The following is a 20,458-nucleotide window of genomic DNA, read 5'->3' as shown; positions in this document are numbered from 1 at the left end:
TTCCTTTCACTTCTCTACACTGACAAAGTGCTGCAGCAGAGGGCTCAGCACTATCAAACAGCCTCCTTATGCAATCTAGTATAGACCTAGAACTAAACCTCTCAACAAGTATCTATGACAATCATCACTTTAATGATCAAAATTGCAAGTATTATACAGCAAACAATGTAAACAATGTATTAACACATAATCACAATGTATCTGTAATTAGCTTGAATGTAAGATCTCTATGCAAACACATTGATGATGTTAGTGTTCAAATTAAAACCGTTGACAACAAATTCCCCTTTATTATATTGTAATTACTGAAACGTGGTTGAAAGAGGGTGCAACACAACTCTTTAACATACCAAACTACTCGGCATTTCAGAACTGTAGGCCAATCCAGAGAGGTGGTGGTATTGCTCTTTACTACCACCAAAAGCTGACATGCTTAACCCTCAAACCGCTAGGGGTCCAAATGGCTTTAACCCTCAAACCGCTAGGGGCTCAAATGGAATTCACACCCACAGGCGCAACAAAAAAAAAGAAATTAAAAAAATTCTTTCGTCTTATAGAAGTGTTCATTTTTGTTCCCTGATCACTGAAAAAATAACAAAAAAATCGTAGGTGGTATATTTTAGCCGTAATAGGGTAGGGAAGTGTGGCAAAAAAGGGGCGTTGGCAGAGCCTTCGCCAGATGAGGTCTACTCCGCCTGAGCTGTCAGACGGCAGTTGCCACAAATATATTATTACCTAATTATTTCAATGTCTCTGATTGATTTTTTCTTAGTTTTTTGCAGTAATATTATTCCATACAGTGAATTGTGGTATATTTATATAATAAAATGTGTTAACCATCGCTGTACTCAAAATTATGGTGTGCATATTAGTGATTCAATTATTATGTTCATAAAACAATAAACAAATAGTTTTGCTGTTGTTACACTATATAAACAGGTTATATATAAGTATCTGCATGTTTTGTTCACCATAACGAACTACTAAGTTGGTCTTGTGAGTCAAAAAGCAACGAGGAGTGACCGCCACACACCAGAGAGCCACTCACTGCCACTCCCTCCCTCAACACCACCTCACTCGCCCTCATTCTCCTCCCACAATACTGCTTTTGCATTTATTCACTATACACAGACGTTATATATACGTATTTACATGTTTTGTTCACCATAACTGTACATCTAAGCTTGTATGGTGAGTAAAGGCACAAAGACATAGCTACTCATACAGTCAGCTGATCGGTGGCCGCCCTCAAGGCCAAAAGCACTAATATTTCTCCTCCAACAATATTGTTTGTGGTGTTATTACACTACATACACACATTATATATCAGTATCTACCAGTTTTATTCACCATACCTGTACAAATAAGCTGGTATGGTGCCCAAAGACCATAGTGGGCACCAGTAAACAACATGCCAAGTCGTGCAGACAACGCTCCTCCCTCACCAAAATGGCGGCTCCCAACCTACTCCTCTTGCTGTTATCTCACGCTATACACACGTTATATATAAGTATCTACATTTGTGTTCACCATAGTGAACCACTAAGCTGGTATGGTGAGTGCAGTCAATAAATGGTGGCAACACACAGTCAGAAGACAACGCCACAACCCTCCCTCCACAGCCTTACTCCTCCCTCCATGGAGCACAGCGCTAAATATCACCACAATCCTGCTATTATTAGAATCCTGGTCAGTTTTATCACAGTCAGGGGGCTTCAGTAAAACTATCACTGCTAAATAATAGTAGTATCATATATATTATGGCATCTGTAGGCGATGCTGTGGTCACAAGCTGAACAGTGGTGCTGTGAGCTCGTGCTGTGTGCGCCAGCCTTGGTGGCTTGCTCAATACTGGCTCTAACACCCAAGAATGTTGGCCTGGATTATTTTTCTAGGTGGCATCTGGCAACTATCGGTCGTGGCTGTACTATAGCTGCCCCTATCCCAGGTGGAGCGTTTAAATTATAGCGCTGTGCTAGATGCGAAATCATATATATATGATGTGCGCGGTTTCGGTTTTGTCACTGATATCATATATATACGATTTGCGCGGTTTAAGGGTTAACACCCACAGGCACAACAAAAAAAAATCCCAAAATTTTTTTCGTCTTATAAAAGAGTTCATTTTTGTTCCCTGATCATGGAAAAAATAATAAAAAATCGTAGGTGGCACAGTTTAGCTGCAATGGGGTAGGGAAGTCTGGCAAAAAAACCAGCGTTGAATGTAATGAAACTCCATTTTCTGGGTGAGCCATGGAGGCTCCCTGGAGCTTATCGGGCTAATGTATGTTATATTAGACTGGGACATTAGCTAAGGAGTTTAGACCTACCAGGGACCAGTGCCAGAACCTGGCCCTTCAGAGAGGTTTCAGGGAGCAATGGCCCCTGGAAAACCCTCTTATGGTTGGGATTTTCCTTATCTGCCATCAGCCATGGTCAGGCACCCAGAAAGGTAGGCATGACAAAACAATCCCCACATGGTAAAAAACTAAAAAAACTGAACAGAGAGGTAGAAACTCCCTACAATCCCAAGGAAACAAGTAAACAAGCAAACATCACACGTTACTGCCACGCCGATGTAAAAATCTGCCAAAATCTGGAGGATGTATATACTCGTTTCAGTTTTCTCACCTTATTTCTCGTGCTACATCGTTTGTTTTGGTATCATTGTGTTTGCAATAGAATTCTTTATAGTGGTATATGCATATAAGGTCTAAAAGCCCGGAGTGAGTCCCCACAGCAGAGCCTAAAGTCGGCCAAGTTAATCGTGAATGAGCACCAACTGGCACACCTGCAGACTAATGTATATACTCGTTCAGTTTGATAACATAAATTTTCATGCTACATCCTTCAGTTTGGCATCAAATTGTTTGCAATAAAAAGGCGCGTATTTTAAAACTAGTCTCATAATAATATAACAATAAATAGAATTTTAATGAATATTTTAATATTTTGGACACTCTTTGATGCTCATCACCACAAAATTATGTACAGTATATCTTTCCAGTGTTCTGACATCAATTTTCATGTTACATCTTTCATTTTGGTATCAAATTGTGTGCAATCTAAAGGTGCATATTTTAAAACTAGTCCCATAATAATAGAACAATAAATGGAATTTTAAAAAATATTTTAACTTTTGGACACTTTTTGATGCTCATCACTACAAAATGATTTATATCTTTCCAATATTCTGACATCAATTTTCATATTACGTCTTTCATTATTATATCAAATTGTGCGCAGTCTAAAGGCACTCATTTTGAAACTACTCCCAGATAGATCAGATAAAATTTAAATTTTTAACAAATATTTTAATGAGTAATGACGGACCTCGTTACCCGAGATGAATCAGGAGAAAAATGAGTGACGACGTTTGATGTCGCCGAAATGCGAAAGTGTTAACTTGTTCCAACCACCTACCACTCTGTCTGCGAAAGTGAATTTTCTTCTATTTCTTTTACATCTTTGTTTAATTAAATTAAATCTATGACCTCTTGTTCTTGAAGTTCCAGGTCTCAAGAAATCTTCCCTGTCGATTTTATCAATTCCTGTTACTATTTTGTACGTATTGATCATATCACCTCTTTTTCTTCTGTCTTCTAGTTTTGGCATATTTAATGCCTCTAACCTCTCTTCGTAGCTCTTGCCCTTCAGTTCTGGGAGCCACTTAGTAGCATGTCTTTGCACCTTTTCCAGTTTGTTGATGTGATTCTTAAGATATGGGCACCACACAACCGCTGCATGGCACAGCTGTCTGTCCTACAATCCCTATAGAATTGATTTTTCATAAACTCTAAACGTTTGGAGTTATAAATTTTTGTTGTCTAACTTTGCACATATTTCAAGTGCCATATTGACAAATTTTTTTACAGTAAACTATACTGAAAACCTATATTCTAAATATATGAAAATAAAGTTCATATGCTATTCTGAGAGCATAATAACACCACATGTACAGTTGGTGATACTTTATATTTCTGCAGCTGATTTCAAAATTTGAAGTTTTCAATATTAAATTTTAAAATTATTTTTTATTTTCTTTTTTTTTCAAGTTACACTGGTATCACTTACACAAAGTTGAAGCATTTGCCAAATAGATTATGCACAAAACATTTGAAAGAATTTCAGAAAATTAAAAAAACTGAGGTTAATGTCACACATCATATGACGTTTTGTGCAGTTTAAGGGTTAAACTCGCACTGTATCTTGTGCAACCAAATCACCCAATATATATACCTAAGCCATACAACTTCACCATTCTAATACTTGCTATCATCTAACATCATGGTTGTTATATTGAAGGCATATTTTATTGCATTATACCTTGAAATAAACCTCAAATTATGCTACTATGTACCTGTTGATAACTCTCAAATTTTACTTTAATGTACCTACTAATCTTTGTCAGATTTTCTTACAATGTATCTGTTAAATTTTTTTCAATTTTGCTCGAAATTACCTACTTAACATTATCTGTTTGATTAAGAACCTGCCCAAAAAACTGTGTGTTAGTGGCTTTACAAGAATGTAAAAACATCAACACTGTTCTCTTCTTGTGTGTGTGTGTGTGTGTGTGTGTGTGTGTGTGTGTGTGTGTAATTACCTAAGTGTAATTACCTAAGTGTAGTTACAGGATGAGAGCTACGCTCGTGGTGTCCCGTCTTCCCAGCACTCTTTGTCATATAACGCTTTGAAACTACTGACGGTCTTGGCCTCCACCACCTTCTCACTTAACTTGTTCCAACCGTCTACCACTCTATTTGCGAAGGTGAATTTTCTTATATTTCTTCGGCATCTGTGTTTAGCTAGTTTAAATCTATGACCTCTTGTTCTTGAAATTCCAGGTCTCAGGAAGTCTTCCCTGTCGATTTTATCAATTCCTGTAACTATTTTGTATGTAGTGATCATATCACCTCTTTTTCTTCTGTCTTCTAGTTTTGGCATATTTAATGCTTCTAACCTCTCCTCGTAGCTCTTGCCCTTCAGTTCTGGGAGCCACTTAGTAGCATGTCTTTGCACCTTTTCCAGTTTGTTGATGTGCTTCTTAAGATATGGGCACCACACAACAGCTGCATATTCTAGCTTTGGCCTAACAAAAGTCATGAACAATTTCTTTAGTATATCGCCATCCATGTATTTAAATGCAATTCTGAAGTTAGAAAGCATAGCATAGGCTCCTTGCACAATATTCTTTATGTGGTCCTCAGGTGATAGTTTTCTATCTAGAACCACTCCTAGATCTCTTTCTTTATCAGAATTCTTTAAAGATTTCTCACATAATATATAGGTTGTGTGGGGTCTATGTTCTCCTATTCCACATTCCATAACATGACATTTATTAACATTAAATTCCATTTGCCAAGTGGTGCTCCATATACTTATTTTGTCCAGGTCTTCTTGAAGGGCATGACAGTCATCTAAATTTCTTATCCTTCCTATTATCTTAGCATCATCAGCAAACATGTTCATATAATTCTGTATACCAACTGGTAGATCATTTATGTACACAATAAACATCACTGGTGCAAGAACTGAACCCTGTGGTACTCCACTTGTGACATTTCTCCATTCTGATACATTGCCTCTGATTACTGCCCTCATTTTTCTATCAGTCAGAAAATTTTTCATCCATGATAGAAGCTTACCTGTCACCCCTCCAATATTTTCCAGTTTCCAGAACAACCTCTTATGTGGAACTCTGTCGAAAGCCTTTTTTAGGTCCAGATAGATGCAGTCAACCCAACCATCTCTTTCCTGTAATATCTCTGTGGCTCGATCATAGAAACTGAGTAAATTCGATACACAGGATCTTCCAGATCGAAAACCATACTGTCTGTCTGATATTATATCATTTCTCTCTAGGTGTTCTACCCATTTAGTTTTGATTAGTTTTTCCAATACTTTCACTATTACACTTGTCAATGATACAGGTCTATAATTGAGGGGGTCTTCCCTGCTGCCACTTTTGTAGATTGGAACTATGTTAGCCTGTTTCCACCCGTCTGCTACGATTCCTGTACACAGGGATGCCTGAAAGATCAGGTGAAGTGGAATGCTGAGCTCAGATGCACATTCTCTCAGAACCCATGGTGAAACGCCATCTGGGCCAGCTGCTTTGTTCTTACCGAGCTCCTTGAGCATTTTTTCCACTTCGTCTCTAGACACCTCTATGTGTTCTATGTTGTTCTCTGGAATTCTTATTGTATCTGGTTCCCTAAAGATTTCATTTTGTACAAACACACTTTGGAACTTTTCGTTTAGTGTTTCACACATTTCCTTTTCATCTTCCGTGAATCTATTTCCCATTTTCAACCTCTGAATATTATCCTTTACCTGCAATTTGTTGTTTATGAATTTAAAGAATAGACCTGGTTCTGTTTTACATTTGTCCGCAATCCCTTTTTCAAAATTTCTTTCTGCCTCTCTCCTCACTGCCGTGTAGTTGTTTCTCACATCTTTGTATCGCTGGTATGTTTGGGGGTTCGGCCTCTTCCTGTATTGATTCCATTTTTGTGTCTTTCGGTCTCTAGCCCTCCCGCAATTTCTATTGAACCAATCCTGTTTCCTAGTTCTGCATCTCTGTTTTGGTATAAATTTTTTTGTGCCTTTATCATATATCTCACAAAACTTGCCATACATCTCATTCACTTCCTTGCCTAGCATCAAGTCTGTCCAATTATACTCACTAAAAAAATTTCTAAGGTCACCATAATGTCCTCTCCTGAAGTCTGGTTTTTCAACTGCTTCAACCTCCTTATTTTCTTCCAGCTTATAACGCATTGCATACTTTATTCCCAAAAAGACATGGTCACTTTTACCCAAGGGAGGAAGGTACTGAATGTCAAATATCTCTTCCTCCTTCCTGGTAAATATCAAATCTAGCATGGAGGGAACGTCCCCTTCCCTCATCCTCGTAGCTTGTTTAACATGTTGATACAAGAATGTTTCCAGGATGAGGTCTACAAATTTACAGGTCCAAAAATCTTCTGTTTTAGCTTCATATGCTTCCCAGTCTATGGATTTCAAGTTGAAGTCACCGACTATCAACAGTCGTGATCTATCGTTATCCGCTCTCGCTATAATCTCTCTCATTATTGTTATAAGACCTTCACGTTTACTATCTAGCTCCTCCTTTGACCATGTGCTGCTTGGCGGTGGACTATATGCATTTATCATCATTAGTTTATCATCCTCATAGCAGATCTCTAGTGCTATTATGTCAACTTCTTGTGGATTGGCAGTCATTATTTCCTTCACCTTTAGGTGTTCTTTTACCAGCACAGCAACGCCACCGCCTTTCCTAATTTTTCTGTCCCGTCTCCAAATTGAGTAGCCCCTTGGGAATATGACCTCATTTAAAATTACATCTTCAAGTTTTGTCTCCGTGAGTGCAACAATGTCTGGTGTCTGCAGCTGTATTACATCACTTAACTCCAGTATCTCCAGTGTGTGTAATTACCTAAGTGTAATTACCTAAGTGTAGTTACAGGATGAGAGCTACGCTCGTGGTGTCCCGTCTTCCCAGCACTCTTTGTCATATAACGCTTTGAAACTACTGACGGTCTTGGCCTCCACCACCTTCTCACTTAACTTGTTCCAACCGTCTACCACTCTATTTGCGAAGGTGAATTTTCTTATATTTCTTCGGCATCTGTGTTTAGCTAGTTTAAATCTATGGCCTCTTGTTCTTGAAGTTCCAGGTCTCAGGAAGTCTTCCCTGTCGATTTTATCAATTCCTGTTACTATTTTGTACGTAGTGATCATATCACCTCTTTTTCTTCTGTCTTCTAGTTTTGGCATATTTAATGCTTCTAACCTCTCCTCGTAGCTCTTGCCCTTCAGTTCTGGGAGCCACTTAGTAGCATGTCTTTGCACCTTTTCCAGTTTGTTGATGTGCTTCTTAAGATATGGGCACCACACAACAGCTGCATATTCTAGCTTTGGCCTAACAAAAGTCATGAACAACTTCTTTAGTATATCGCCATCCATGTATTTAAATGCAATTCTGAAGTTAGAAAGCATTGCATAGGCTCCTTGCACAATATTCTTAATGTGGTCCTCAGGTGATAGTTTTCTATCTAGAACCACTCCTAGATCTCTTTCTTTATCAGAATTCTTTAAAGATTTCTCACATAATATATAGGTTGTGTGGGGTCTATGTTCTCCTATTCCACATTCCATAACATGACATTTATTAACATTAAATTCCATTTGCCAAGTGGTGCTCCATATACTTATTTTGTCCAGGTCTTCTTGAAGGGCATGACAATCATCTAAATTTCTTATCCTTCCTATTATCTTAGCATCATCAGCAAACATGTTCATATAATTCTGTATACCAACTGGTAGATCATTTATGTACACAATAAACATCACTGGTGCAAGAACTGAACCCTGTGGTACTCCACTTGTGACATTTCTCCATTCCGATACATTGCCTCTGATTACTGCCCTCATTTTTCTATCAGTCAGAAAATTTTTCATCCATGATAGAAGCTTACCTGTCACCCCTCCAATATTTTCCAGTTTCCAGAACAACCTCTTATGTGGAACTCTGTCGAAAGCCTTTTTTAGGTCCAGATAGATGCAGTCAACCCAGCCATCTCTTTCCTGTAATATCTCTGTGGCCCGATCATAGAAACTGAGTACATTCGATACACAGGATCTTCCTGATCGAAAACCATACTGTCTGTCTGATATTATATCATTTCTCTCCAGGTGTTCTACCCATTTAGTTTTGATTAGCTTTTCCAATACTTTCACTATTACACTTGTCAATGATACAGGTCTATAATTGAGGGGGTCTTCCCTGCTGCCACTTTTGTAGATTGGAACTATGTTAGCCTGTTTCCACACGTCTGCTACGATTCCTGTACACAGGGATGCCTGAAAGATCAGGTGAAGTGGAATGCTGAGCTCAGATGCACATTCTTAAAATATTAAAAAAATTAATTTCATCAAGTCCCTGTTAATATGGGAAGACACAGTGTCTATGCTTAAGGCACAACTCTCCTAAACACGAGAGTTAAGTATACAACTTTAGAACACTTTCCCACCAGGAGACTCGAACCCTAGCCAGCACAGAAGCCTTCCAGCAACTGGCATAACAGGTACGCCTTAACCCTCTCCACCACCCGCTCAGACCCTTAAGGTGTGTGTGTGTGTGTGTGTGTGTAATTACCTAAGTGTAATTACCTAAGTGTAGTTACAGGATGAGAGCTACGCTCGTGGTGTCCCGTCTTCCCAGCACTCTTTGTCATATAATGTGTGTGTGTGTGTGTGTGTGTGTGTGTGTGTGTGTGTGTGTGTGTGTGTGTGTGTGTGTGTGTGTGTGTGTGTGTGTATATATATATATATATATATATATATATATATATATATATATATATATATATATATATATATATATATATATATATATATATATATATATATATATATATATATATATATATATATATATATATATATATATATATATATATATATTTAGGAGCTAACAAAATCTGAGTCATACCTCCAACTGGTGGAACAACTTGATCTAGAAGTTTAGGATTTGTACGCTTCCAAATCTTCTTAATGACTGCCCTCAACTCTTCATTGGCATCATCAATGTTGCCCTCAGTTTTTATTCTCAAGGATGTTCTAACTAAGGCAAAAAGTGTTGCATTGAACATCACTGTTCCATCAGTATTTAGAGGCATATTCATAGCCACTAAACGCTGAAAAATAAAATGTTGAAATAATAGTTATTCTAATATATAGAAGATAAAAATTTACTCTCAATGCAAATAATTTTGTGATTTTTTCTAAATAAAGTATGTAGTCAGATAAAAATAATAATAAGAATTGAAGTAACAACTTACCTTACAAGCTACGCGATATGGGCACAATTTTCCAAATCCCAGTGGAGGAGATATTTTTCGGAGAAGAGTAACCACATCTAAATGTTTAATTCTGCCCTTAGCATCAGGGTCATATTCTGACCACAGTGTGATGAACTCATCCAGGTGATGTGGACCAAGGATAGACCAGTCCCGTGTTAAGTAGTCAAAGTTGTCCATGATAACAGCAACAAACAAGTTGATAATCTGTTAAATAATGTGTATCAATCATAATAAAAGCAAAATCTAACACTTTTAAATATTTCTTTATATTTTAAATTGTAATTCTGTAATAATCATATTTAGTGTTTATTAACCATTGTGATGCAGTGAGTTTATTGTGACATTTCCCCTGTGCGTGAAATCAAATGTTCTGCCCCAATTTTTTTTTTAGTAAAATGATATATGCCCTTCCCTGAACATGTCTATGTAAAAATAAATACCAAATTCTACTTACTTTGGCTGTGGGGACATGGACAAGGTACGCTGTGATGTCATCACGGGCCATTTAAGCACCGCAAGTTGCCACAAATATATTTTCATTATTTGTTCTATGTATTTCCAATGCGGTTTTATTTGTTCTTTTATCGTATATTATGCATATTTGTGTCCTTTACAATATGTATACAGTAGAACATTCATAATGTTCCATGGAATTGTGATACATATGTCAGTAATGTGTCAACAATAAATGTTTATTGTCGCGATATTACTTGTTAAAAATTCACTAAAATTACATTATGGAAAGTTTCACACACAATTTACACAGTAACCCACTGTATTACACACTCAGTACTGTGGAAGTGAGTAATAATCAACAAAGTAATCCAGTCGGCCAAGTGGACAGCACGCTGGACTTGTAATCCTGTGGTCCTGGGTTCGATCCCAGGCGCCGGCGAGAAACAATGGGCAGAGTTTCTTTCACCCTAAGCCCCTGTTACCTAGCAGTAAAATAGGTACCTGGGTGTTAGTCAGCTGTCACGGGCTGCTTCCTGGGGGTGGAGGCCTGGTTGAGGACCGGGCCGTGGGGACACTAAAAAGCTCCGAAATCATCTCAAGATAACCTCAAGATATGGTACACAACGTGACTTCGCTTTTGTTGCACCAGGAATAAATAGATTTTCGCTTCCTGTTTCTTCACTCTGTGTGCTTGCAAATAACGTACTCAGTCTACCGTAAGCGCGTTTTGAATGTGTACAAAAAGATAAAAAATACTTTTGCCAGTTGGCGCAGTAATAGGCGAATGGGGAATTGTCGTTTGGCGCAGTGCAGTGGTTAAAGTATGTTATATCTTGGATAAAAAAAACCCAGCATTGAATGTAATGAAACGCCATTTTCTGGGTGAGCCCCGGAGGCTCCCTGGAGCTTATCGAGCTAATGTATGATATATTAGACTGGGACATTAGCTAAGGAGTTCAGACCTACCAGGGACCAGTGCCAGAACCTGGCCCCTTCAGAGAGGTTTCAGGGAGCAATGGCCCTGGAAAACCCCCTTGTGACTGGAGTTTTCCTTATCTGCCATCGACCAGGCTTAGCACCCAGAAAGGTAGGCATAACAAAACAAACCCCACATGGTAAAAAACTAAAACAAAAAAAATGAACAGAGAAGTAGAAACTCCCTACAATCCCTAGAAAACAAGCAAACATCACACTTTACTGCCACGCCGATTGTCTGCGCAGCCCTCCCCACCACGAGAGTGGGAGGGGGAGCCCCAGACCTACTGCGCTGGCTGCCTAGCATCAGTTTGGAAGCTAAACTTCAACCAACGAGAAAAAACCGTCGACCGGTGGGAGGGAGGGTTGACAGGGAGCCTCCGGGGCTCACCCAGAAAATGGCGTTTCATTACATTCAACACTGGATTTCTGTGGGGAGCCCCTACGGTTTCCTGGAGCTTCATACCCAAAGAGAAGGAGAAGAAAGGGCTGACTCAGGAGGCGGCCGCCACAAACTCCGCAACACAAAGCCGAGACAACAGGCTGCAACCTGCGACCCAAGGCAACAAGACCGTACAGGAGCAGATGCGCATAAAGAATGGGCGACCAAGAACCTGTGCGACCCTCAATTCCCTGCGCCCGAAATGAGCCCTAGACGTCACCAACACAACAGCAAAAGCTGCAAACGTCTGAACAGCACGGGCGCAAGGACAGACCACAGGTTGGATGACTTAACACTTTTGCGCACCCGGCATGCCACCCCTCAACTATGCGTAGTGGGTTCCAGCGTTTCACGGGAGCGCGCGTTAATTCTGAAAAGTGTATACTCTCTTCAACTTTGTCACCTAAATTCTCGTCCTACGAGATTAAATTTGGTATCATTGTGTTTGCAATAGAATTCTCTACAGCACTAAATGCATATAAACTCCAAAAGCCCAGCTAATTACCCGCAGCAAACAGAAAAAGTGCAAACGAGTTACCCAGAAGCGCGCAAAAGCGATAAAATGTGTTCACTCTTTTCACTCTAGTCACCTCAATTTTTGTCCTAGGTCTTTCATTTTGGTATGAATGGGTTTGCAATAGAATTCTCTAGAGGAATATTAGCATATAAAATAAAAAACCTGGTCACGCTCTAACCGCCAATGAGTTGAAGACGGGACACGCGTTAGCCGCGAGTGAGTGCCCAGACGCCTTCCAGCTACACTCCCAATTCCTGCCCACAAATGTTTAGTATTATTACTTGTTGCTAATCTCAATTTTCATGTTACAGTGCTCATTTAGGTATGAAATTGTTCCTAATAGAATGCTTTAAATGGATATGTGCACATAAGGGTCAATTGAAGAACAATATTGCCAGTACAATACGCAAAAGTATGAACAAAAAAAAAATATACAAAATAATACAACTTTTTGTACTTACCACCTCAGGGTTGTGTGTTGAACATGACATGGGTTGAACATTTGTTTATCCACTCCACCTGCTCCTGGAAAATGTTTCCTGCAGGGTCAACCCATGTTTTGTATAGGTGGAGTGGATGGTGGGCAAGCATTACTGCTTATCGGCCCAGAATTTTCTCTTTCGATGGTATCTGCTGTAGCATGGTGCAGGACACAATGCCACATCACACGTCTTGCACTTATAGTGTGTGTCCTTCCTTTTACCCGACATTTTGCACACATGACACCTCAGACGCTTCTGTATCTTTACTTGGGTATGGGACAAGTTTCTGTTGAGGCGTTCTGGATTATCCACAATACGGGGTCTTGTTGTAGCAGAAGCACCACTAGGGATAATCACAGCATCGTCTTCTGACTCAGACGATGAAGGTAAGTCTGCAGGTTTAGGTGAAGTGAATAGTGGGCACCTCACACCTGAAGGTCCTGCTGTTGAAGGTCTGGGTGTTGATGGTCCTGGTGGTGCAACATTGGCTCCAGTGGCATTGACATCAGCAGCATGTGGGATGTCATCATCTTCCTCAGGCCAGTTACTAGACTTATAGAACAATAGTGCAGTAATGACTTGTTCATGGAAATGGAGTAATGTCAGTTTCCTTCTATCTGTTATGTAGTAGTTGTACATCACAAAAGCATTGTAGATAGCCATTTGCACAAAATAGAAGGTCATTTTCTTCGTCCATTTGTGAGTTTTCCTTGTGAAGTGATAATATTTGATCATTTGGTCAAAGTGATCAATACCTTTCATGTTTGTATTGTAGTCACAGATTGCATTCGGCTTGTTGACAGTTACCTGCTGCACTGAGGTTGTTCCATCACGATTCCATACTCGTTTTCTGCGTTGAACCTCTTGTGTTTCTGCATTGTGACAATTTGTTATGAGTGAAACAATTCGTTTATCTTTCCACAAAATTATGAAAGTATTGTCCTTGCGTTTGAATAAAGTTTTATCTACTGCCACTTTACCCTTTGCTTGCATCTGAAGGGATTTAGGTGCATCACGCTGCATTCTGAGGGTACCACAGGTGTATACCCCTACTTGAAGCAGTGCTTCACTCAGTCTGACCAAATTGTAATAATTGTCCATATATAAATGGTAACCTTTGTTCTTCAGGGGTTCAATCAAGCCCATAACTGTGTCAGTCATCGTTTTCCCAACTCCAGAATAAATTTCAAAATCATAAATGTAGCCACTGTTGGCTTCAGCTAGAATGTAGAGCTTTATTCTATATTTATCTGGTTTATTGGGATTATAGGTCTTGAAAGATAGACGGCCACGCCATGGCGTTGTCCCTTCATACAAACTCAAATTTATATTGGGAATGTATATTGTCTTGAATCTATTTAGGAGATATTGCATGAGTTAACGAACTTTGATAAGTTTGTCAACTCCTTGGCCTTGTGGTATGGACTTATTGTTATAAACATGAAAATATCTAGCAATCATTTCAAATCATTTACCAGTCATAAAGGTGTTGAAACAAGGTATGTGCCAGAATCTGCCTGTTTGCCAATACATTCTAAGTCTTGGCAACGGGCAAATACCCATCAAGATCGTCAGTCCCAAATATCTGGCAATTTCTTTCAGTGTCACTGGTTCCCATCTGTGCTTTGTCGTTTGCCCAGTACGTGCCTTACTTTGGAAAGCATACAAATTAGTTTCATAGGCAATATATTTCAACAATTTTTGAGTCAGAAAGAGTTGAATAAAACCAAGAACAGTGGTAGGTACAGGAACAGTCAAGCCTGGTGTACCTGTAAAATTGTCCACAAAGGGTGCAGTATTGTCACTACACCACCCTTCATCAGAATCTGTTGGTACTGGGGTACGTGTGGTACGTCTGGCTCTGGCACGAGCTCCAGTACCACGCCGTGCACGAGTGGCAGTCTCAACCTCAGACTCCTCACTTTCATCACTACCCAAATCCTCATCGGCCGTCTCTGTTTCTAAATGTTCACTACTTGCATCAGTATCAGTACCAACATCAGTTTCCTCACTAGATGACCCAGACAAATCGTCAAATACAGCCTGAAACTTAGAGGGAGTTAGTCTCACATGCTTGTACTTCTCCTGCACACTACTTAGCTTCTTCTTTTCACGCCTTTCTTTCGCAATTTTCTTCCTGGAAGGGCCTTGTTCATGATCACTATCCATCGTGGAGTAAGCATAAATAGTTTCTAAAGCTGCAGTAAGAAATATAGCCACAGAAAATAGCCGAAATGTTCACATGTTTGAGACACGAGGGGAGGCGACACCGGTCACAACAGTGGAGCGAAAACAATGGGCCTATGGCGTGTGCTGCTCTGCCTGCGGGTCACGAGGTGCAACAAAGAAAATGGGAAGACATAGGCGCGCATTTTAAAACCAGTCCCCAAAAAATTGGATAAAAACCTGATTTTTGGCAATTATTTTAGTGGACGACGCAGCATTCCGTCGTCCCCGAGATTACCAACAGTAAACTGATGATGCAGCATTGCTTTGTCCCCGGACAAAAGTGTTAAGAACTCTGCGGACGACCTGGGAGACCCCAGCCCTGAAACAGGGAACGAGGGGAAAAGGATCAACCCAAAGCGAATCCCCAGACACGGTACGCAGGTAACGGCAAAAAAGCGCAACCGGACAACACAGGACGCACCCCCGGCCAAACCAATCAAGCACCAATAACCCACGAACCCTTCCAGAAAGCAGCCGTCTTGACCGTCGCCAGAAGGATGGAGAAAGGCTTCAAACGTACATACCTACCACCAGTACCAAAGAACAGAAATCTGAACTGAAGGGGCTACCACAAACTGAATAGAAGATAAGAAGGCACCCTGATCATGGACCAGAATGGCTCAGGCGACGCACGAGCAGGCCAGAGGTGAAACAAAACACGAGAAAGCGTACGAAACGGGGCAGATGTGACAAAGCACGGAACCCCAAAAACCCAAAAGAGGAAGCTGGTGACGCAGCACCTACACAAGATCCCCGGAGGAACGAACCCAACGATTGCAAGAGAGGCAGAAGGGGAGTCTCCAAAGGAACCAAACAGACGCTGAAGCCAAACCCGACCCCGTGGGCAGACCAGCACGTTGAAGTTCAGACTCCCGCACAACTGCTCGAGCAACCGCCGAGCAACTCAGGACCCCCTCATGAACAGCCGAAGGTGAAACCACAGCCGCAGCAACACTTCTGGAGGGAAAAACAAGAAGCAGCCCAAGAGCCCTAAACAAGACCCAGACAGGTTCGAACCCAAGATGGAAACAGATGGAAAGGCCTCCAGATCACCAGGAAACTAAAACCGGCGATCTGGAAAGAACCACACCCCTGGCGAGCAGACAAACGGAACGACTGGGAGCCCACACCAGCCAGTCGTTGAGGTAGGCCAGACACCGAATCCCAAGCAGACTCAGACAGGGCACCAAGATCTGGAAAATATGTGTAAATACACCAAGTGCCAATTACAAAATAGGGAAGGCAACAAAAGCGGTAAGCCTGAAACCCCACCACCAACTGTACCAGTCCCGGAAAACTGGGGAGGAACATGCCAAGAATTGACCTGGAGGTACAGGGCCATCATCCAGGCACCCGGCCCCAACAGAAGTCGGACAGGAGACAACAGTCCTCCGATGAGGGCATAGAATCCAGGGTGCAGACTGAAGAAGTCCAGAAGAACCACAGATTCGACAGGCCCATGTCTGCATAGAGCAGACGGGAACCTCAGAAGGATGGGGTGGATCGACCATGTCCAATGCACCCACTAAGATGACATGACGAAGTGCAGGGGAAGAAGCCCACCCCGCCAGCCCTGAACCCCCTAAAGGGGGAGAAGCCGTTCACCACCACCACCAGAGGTCGGAAGACAACCAAAAGCGCCCACTAACTGTGGGACAATGCGAGAGTCAGCAGGGCAAGCTGCTCCCCCAGCACCCTGTGAACAGAGAAGGGAACAGAGCCCCTTCCCTAAGAAAAAGTATACATACACATGTATACATATATATTTTATGTATTTACACATACACATACATATACATATACACATACACACAAGGTATGTTACACCATACCTTGTGTAACATAACATATCTTAATTTATACCAAAACACAGATGCAGAACTAGGAAACAGGATTGGTTCAACAGAAATTGCGAGAGGGCCAGAGACCAAAAGACACAAAAATGGAATGAATACAGGAAGAGGCCAAACCCCCAAACATACCAGCGATACAAAGATGCGAGAAACAACTACACACAACTACACGGCAGTGATTAGAGAGGCAGAAAGAAATTTTGAAGAAGGGATTGCAGACAAATGTAAAACAGAACCAGGTCTATTCTATAAATTCATAAACAACAAATTGCAGGTAAAGGATAATTTAAAAATGGGAAACAGAGGTTGAAAATGGGAAACAGATTTACGGAAAATGAAAAGGAAATGAGTGAAACATTAAACGAAAAGTTCCAAAGTGTGTTTGTACAAAATGAAATCTTCAGGGAACCAGATACAATAAGAATTCCAGAGAACAACATACAGCACATAGAGGTGTCTAGAGACGAAGTGGAAAAAATGCTCAAGGAGCTAAATAAGAACAAAGCAGTTGGTCCAGATGGAGTTTCGCCATGGGTTCTGAGAGAATGTGCACCTGAGCTCAGCATTCCTCTTTAACTGATTTTTCAGGCATCCCTGTTTACAGGAGTTGTAGCTGATGTGTGGAAAAAGGATAACATAGTTCCAATCTACAAAAGTGGAAGCAGGGAAGACCCCCTTAATTATAGACCGGTATCATTGACAAGTGTAATAGTCAAAATATTGGAAAAAATAATTAAAACTAAATGGGTAGAACACCTGGAGAGAAATGATATAATATCAGACAGACAGTATGGTTTTCGATCTGGAAGATCCTGTGTGTCGAATTTACTGAGTTTCTATGATCGAGCAACAGAGATATTACAGGAAAGAGATGGTTGGGTTGACTGCATCTATCTGGACCTAAAAAAAAGCCTTTTGACAGAGTTCCACATAAAAGGTTGTTCTGGAAACTGGAAAATATTGGAGGGGTGACAGGTAAGCTTCTAACATGGATGAAAAATTTTCTGACTGATAGAAAAATGAGGGCAGTGATCAGAGGCAATGTATCGGACTGGAGAGATGTCACAAGTGGAGTACCACAGGGTTCAGTTCTTGCACCAGTGATGTTTATTGTCTACATAAATGATCTACCAGTTGGTATACAGAATTATATGAATATGTTTGCTGATGATGCTAAGATAATAGGAAGGATAAGAAACTTAGATGATTGTCATGCCCTTCAAGATGATCTAGACAAAACAAGTATCTGGAGCACCACTTGGCAAATGGAATTTAATGTTAATAAATGCCATGTTATGGAATGTGGAATAGGAGAACATAGACCTCACACAACCTATATATTATGTGAAAAATCTCTAAAGAATTCTGATAAAGAAAGAGATCTAGGGGTGGTTGTAGATAGAAAACTATAACCTGAGAACCACATAAATAATATTGTGCGAGGAGCCTATGCCACGCTTTCTAACTTCAGAATTACTTTTAAATACATGGATGGCGATATACTAAAGAAATTGTTCACAACTTTTGTTAGGCCAAAACTAGAATATGCAGCGGTTGTGTGGTGCCCATATCTTAAGAAGCACATCAACAAACTGGAAAAGGTGCAAAGACATGCTACTAAGTGGCTCCCAGAACTGAAGGGCAAGAGCTACGAGGAGAGGTTAGAGGTATTAAATATGCCAGAACTAGAAGACAGAAGAAAAAGAGGTGATATGATCACTACATACAAAATAGTAACAGGAATTGATAAAATCGATAGGGAAGATTTCCTGAGACCTGGAACTTTAAGAACAAGAGGTCAAAGATATAAACTAGCTAAACACAGATGCTGAAGAAATATAAGAAATTCACTTTTGCAAACAGAGTGGTAGACGATTGGAACAAGTTAGGTGAGAAGGTGGTGGAGGATAAGACCGTCAGTAGTTTCAAAGTGTTATATGACAAAAAGTGCTGGGAAGATGGGACACCACGAGGGTAGCTCTCATCCTGTAACTACACTTAGGTAATTACACAAATACACATGAAAAGAAAATTACAAGCCGCCGACCAGTGGGCAGAGAGCACCACGCCGGCCAGGCGAAGAAGGCACAAAACTGCATCAAAAGGCCCACCTCGACAACAAAACCTCAAAGTCCCAGCACGACCACAACACGTGCAAAGACCCAAAAAGATCAGTCTGCAAGCCAGGAAGACCCGGAACCCCAGAAGGCAGAACCGGGTCGCACATAAGGAAACAAAGACCCCTGAACCCACAAAGGGGGCCCAAGAGGAAAAAACCTCCGGAACAAAACCAAAGAACCCAAAGGAACCTGGAATCAAACTAGGGGGAGCCCAAACTACCACATTTAATGGTGGAGATACACCACAGAAAGGCAAAGCACAGCCCCCAGACAGAATCCCCAGGGAAACAGTCAAAACAGACCGAAAACCGAGGGACAAGGTGTGGGAGCAAGCATAACAGACAGGGACACTGAGCCCAAACCCAAGGGCCCAAACTCAAAACAGACAAAATGGAAAACTCGGTGTAAAATCAAAACTCAAACGTTCCCAGAGGAACAGGAAACGAGCAGAAAACACCAGAAAAGCAAAGAAACAACAACAGGAGAATAAAACCCCTGAAAAAAGGTGAAAAACTCACCCAAGAAGCTCGCTTGCACACTCAGGCACATGTAAACAACTGCAACACCGCCCTGGTGGCTACGCTGGGAAACCGGCAGAAGAAAATGGCCACCAGAGCAGAGGGCTGTGACCGACGCTAAAGATACGAAAACACACCAGCAAAAGTGGGAAGCAAGCAGACTGGATGGGCGAAAAACTCCGCTTAAAAGAAGAAAGCCCAGGCAGGGGCAAACTGCCCCAGAACTGCTAGCAGACATTCCCCACAGCCCCAGGAACCTGCAACAGAGGCCCCGGGACAGAGCCATCCTCCAAGCCCTCCACCCTTAAAGAAAAGGAAGAGTACATGGGAAAGGCAGCAAGAAAGGGCTGCTGGTAAGACCCAGAAGCCTTGGAAGGAGGAACAGGCTCTAAAACCTCCGTCCCCAACCCTAACGTGGTCAGCCCCGAAAACTGCCCGAGTCTCGACCCACACTAAAGCCGCCCTGACCCCGAAACCCGCAGACAGTCCGGAGCCGGGAACAGGGAGGGAAAGGGGCAAAGAGCACCTAACCAAAATGGGGTGGCCTCGGGGCATCCGAGTGGGAAACCAACCTAGCGTGTTGCAGCAACCTAATCTAGATTGCAACATGGATGCCACCTGTACTCTGAACAGTAATAACATCAGGAGAGTACTGGAGAACAAGCAGAGAATCTCTCTCGCAAGACTCTGGGTTAAGGTGTCAGTGACCCAACAGGCAAGATGACGGAGATTAAAGTGGCAACTGTCACCTGGAGACAAGGCCACAGCAACCAACGATCCCGTACAAGACGGGTTGGAACCGGGAAGACACATTCAATGGTCCACCGAGCCTCGACAGGGGTTTCCAGGGCCTGTAGGGGTAACAACTATGGGAAGCCCGGGCAAGGTGTTGCTAACCGGTTAAACACCCAAAAATATCAGGGGGTAGAGACAACACTGAAAACCCCTGCGACGTGTACAATCACGGGGGTCTAGC

General features: G+C 41.4%; 1 protein-coding gene across 1 annotated transcript in view; it reads right to left on the bottom strand.

Moving 5' to 3' along the window:
* LOC123758842 (Ca[2+]-channel protein alpha[[1]] subunit D) overlaps positions 1-20,458 on the bottom strand; it is a 797,128-nt gene that overhangs the window by 156,782 nt on the left and 619,888 nt on the right. Inside the window, exons 34-35 of the mRNA XM_069338501.1 lie at positions 9,870-10,094; positions 9,521-9,725 (exon numbers count right to left, since the gene is read on the bottom strand). Of these exons, the coding sequence (XP_069194602.1) occupies positions 9,521-9,725; positions 9,870-10,094 (430 nt within the window). The remainder of the gene's footprint in view (positions 1-9,520; positions 9,726-9,869; positions 10,095-20,458) is intronic.

This window comes from Procambarus clarkii, chromosome 1 (assembly GCF_040958095.1).
Source record: "Procambarus clarkii isolate CNS0578487 chromosome 1, FALCON_Pclarkii_2.0, whole genome shotgun sequence".
NCBI lineage: Eukaryota > Metazoa > Arthropoda > Malacostraca > Decapoda > Cambaridae > Procambarus > Procambarus clarkii.
Note: the sequence above shows the minus strand (reverse complement) of the source record. Positions and strands in the feature narration are given on the sequence as shown.